This window comes from Chenopodium album, chromosome 11 (assembly GCF_948465745.1).
Source record: "Chenopodium album chromosome 11, dcCheAlbu1.1, whole genome shotgun sequence".
NCBI classification, from domain to species: Eukaryota; Viridiplantae; Streptophyta; class Magnoliopsida; order Caryophyllales; family Amaranthaceae; genus Chenopodium; species Chenopodium album.
The window spans coordinates 36887097-36890116 of NC_137844.1; the positions used below are offsets into that span (position 1 = coordinate 36887097).

General features: G+C 39.4%; 2 protein-coding genes and 1 non-coding gene across 3 annotated transcripts; 1 reads left to right on the top strand and 2 right to left on the bottom strand.

The window, feature by feature from the left end:
- Window positions 1-216: 216 nt before the first annotated feature.
- Window positions 217-1116, bottom strand: LOC145566564 (putative mitochondrial protein AtMg00860). The gene is made up of 2 exons (XM_081625944.1): window positions 978-1116; window positions 217-665 (listed from the first exon to the last, which is right to left on the bottom strand). The coding sequence occupies exons 1-2, from the start codon at window positions 1114-1116 to the stop codon at window positions 217-219; spliced, it is 588 nt and encodes a 195-aa protein (XP_081482070.1).
- A 12-nt stretch (window positions 1117-1128) lies between these two features.
- Window positions 1129-2115, bottom strand: LOC145566565 (uncharacterized). Its single transcript, XM_081625945.1, has one exon. It carries the CDS (start codon window positions 2113-2115, stop codon window positions 1129-1131), a length of 987 nt encoding a protein of 328 aa, XP_081482071.1.
- A 798-nt stretch (window positions 2116-2913) lies between these two features.
- Window positions 2914-3020, top strand: LOC145569818 (small nucleolar RNA R71). The gene has a single exon (XR_014096347.1). It is a non-coding gene; the product is annotated as a small nucleolar RNA R71 (small nucleolar RNA).

Here is a 3020-nt window from a genome sequence, read left to right on the forward strand (position 1 = left end):
AGTTATTACTTTTGAACAAACAAGGTAAGTATGAAAATTGTCTATTGCATAAATTACTGCTAGCATCTCTTTTTCTGTTGTGGCATAATTCATTTAAGCTGAGCTAAGAGTTTTACTAGGGTAATGAATAGCATGAAGTTTTCCATCCTTTCGTTGTCCCTTAACGGCCCCTTCCGCATAGCCACTAGCATCGCACATAATCTCAAATTGGAGGGTCTAGTCCGGGGGTTGCATAACAGGAGCGGAGATCAAAGATTCCTTCAACCTGTTAAAAGCCTCAAGACAAGCATCAGTAAATATAAATGGGGAATCCTTTGCCAAAAGCTCGGTTAGAGGTCGAGCTATTTTCGAAAAATCTTTAATAAATCGTCTATAAAATCCTACATGACCAAGAAAGCTCTGAACTCCTTTTACAGAATTAGGAGGGGGTAGTCGCTCAATAACCTCTATCTTTGCTTTATCAACCTCAATACCCTTATGTAATACCACATGGCCTAGAACAACTCCTTGTTGTACCATAAAATGGAATTTTTCCCAGTTTAAAATTAAATTGATCTCTTTACATCTATGGAGCACCTTTTTCAAATTTTCAAGACATACATCAAAAGATGTTCCATAGATAGAAAAGTCATCCATAAAAACTTCCATTGTATTTTCAATAAGACCTGAGAAAATTGCCATCATACCACATTTGAACGTGGCTGGAGCATTACATAATCCGAATGGCATTCTTCGATAGGCAAAGGTGCTTTAGGGACATGTGAAAGTAGTCTTTTCCTGATCGCATGGACGGATGGGAATTTGAAAGAGACCAGAGTATCCGTCCAAGTAGCAGAAAAAGAAAAACTTAGCCAAATGTTTAAGCATCTGATCAATAAAGGGAAGGGGAAAATGGTCCTTATGGGTGGCCTTATTCAACCTCCTCCAATCAATACACATTCGCCAACATGTAACAGTTTTAGTTGCAATTGGCTCACCTTTTTCATTCTTGACAACGGTCATACCTCCTTTATTCGGAATTACATGTACAGGGCTAACCCATTTACTATCTGAGATAGGGTAAATTATTCCTGCAACAGGCAATTTAAGAACCTTTTTTTTAACTACCTCCATCATATTTGGATTTAGTCATATTTGAGGTTCTATGGAGGAGGCATGATCGTCCTCAAGAATTATCTTATGCTCACAAAAAGATGGGTTAATACCCTTAATATCATCAATGGTGTACCCAATTACACTTTTATATTTTCTCAAAACAGTGAGCAATTGCTCTAATTTTGTGTCATTAAGCTCAGCATTAACAATAACAGGATATGTATTATTAGGACCAAGGTATGCATATTTAAGAGTAGAAGGAAGGGGTTTCAACTCTACCTCGGGAGGCGTAGTACTCTCCCCAACACTCGATGCACTAAGGACTTCCTTAACTGGAGTTGTGATTGGTTTGGCTTTTGCTTCCTCAAGTAGCCTCGTGTACTCCCTTGTTTCCCAATTTTCCTCATTGGTACTTCCCACTAACACCGTTTCTAGTGCATCATCTGCTTTTATCAAGGGAAGTTGCTCACGTTGTAAATCATCAAGGACATCCACTTGACAAATAGTCTTTCCCACGGAAGGAGTTCTCATAGCATTCAAGAGTGAATACTCCATTTTCTCGTCGCCCACCTTAAAAGTGATTTTACCATTCTTCATATCAATGATTGCACCTGTAGTGGCTAAGAATGGTCTACTAAGAATAATGGGGACATGTGCATCCTCTTCCATCTCCATCACAACAAAGTCGCATGGGATAAAGAATTTTCCCATGCGAAGAGGGACATCTTCAAGTGTACCCAAAGGAAATTTAACCGACCTATCCGCAAGTTGTAAAGATATGCACGTAGGCTTTAGTTCACCCATTTGAAGTCTCTTGCAAATAGAGAGCGGCATGAGACTCACACTTGCACCAAGATCATATAGTGCCTTGTTGATCTCTATATCTCCAAGTTTCACTGCAATTGAGTAGCTACCCAGATCACCTAGTTTCTTAGGAAGTGTGTTTTGCAAAATCGCACTACACTTCGCAGTCAACGCAATCGTAGCATTCTCCTTTAGTTTCTTTTTGTTAGAGAGCATATCCTTTAAAAATTTTGCATAAGATGATATCTCGGATATTGCATCTAAGAATGGAATGTTAATGTGAAGAAGATATCAAGAAATTTTCCATACCTTTTCTCTAACTTGGCTTGAACAACCAACCTTTGTGGGAACGAAACTTATGGCATATATAGAACAAGTGGTGGTTGAGTCAGTGCCTTTGGCTCTTCCTCGATTAGCTCAAGGTTGGATTTTTGAGGAGGTGGTTGCATAGGTTGTTGGACTAGAGGTGGTCTTTCTTGGAAACCAGGTGGTGCATTATAATTGTTGTTATGGGGTGGTGGTGGAGGTGGATTTTGTTGAGCTTGGGTATTCTTGTAAGAGAAATTTGGATGACGTTTCCAACCTTCATTATATGTGTTTGAATAAGGGTCATATGGCCTTTTGGAATTTGAAGTGTAGAATGCATTGGCTTCCTCGATCGACATTTCATTCGTGTTTTGTGGGCAATCAGGTGAAATGTGACCTTGTACATTACACATTTGATAAGTTACAGGTGAGCCAGAAGCTGCAGCTTGAAACTTATTAAACTTGCTTGTCAATTCCTACATAGAACTAGTAAAAAGAGTTAGAGCATTAACTTCAAATTTTCCTCTTTTCTTCACACTATTTCGGGCCACTAGGAGATAGTTGTCATTGACCACCATCTTCTCAATTAGCTCCTTGCCCTCAGTTGGGTTCTTAGTCAAGAGAGAACCCCCAGATGCAGCATCAATATAGATTCGAAACTCATGAGTTAAGCCATTGTAAAAGGTTTGAATCAACATCCATTTAAGAATACCATGGTGAGGGCACTGTCTCTGCAATCGCTTGAACCTCCTCCATGCTTCATATAGGGACTCATCATCTGACTGCCCGAAAGTAGATAACTCATTCCTCAACCT

What these genes read in the sequence shown, in the direction of transcription:
- LOC145566564 (XM_081625944.1), bottom strand. Translation starts at nt 1,116, where the DNA reads ATGATGGAGGTAGTTAAAAAAAAGGTTCTTAAATTGCCTGTTGCAGGA. An exon ending in CGTTGTCAAGAATGAAAAAG is followed by an intron (nt 666 to 977) that starts GTGAGCCAATTG and finishes CAATTTTCTCAG; the next exon opens with GTCTTATTGAAAATACAATG.
- LOC145566565 (XM_081625945.1), bottom strand. Translation starts at nt 2,115, where the DNA reads ATGCTCTCTAACAAAAAGAAACTAAAGGAGAATGCTACGATTGCGTTG.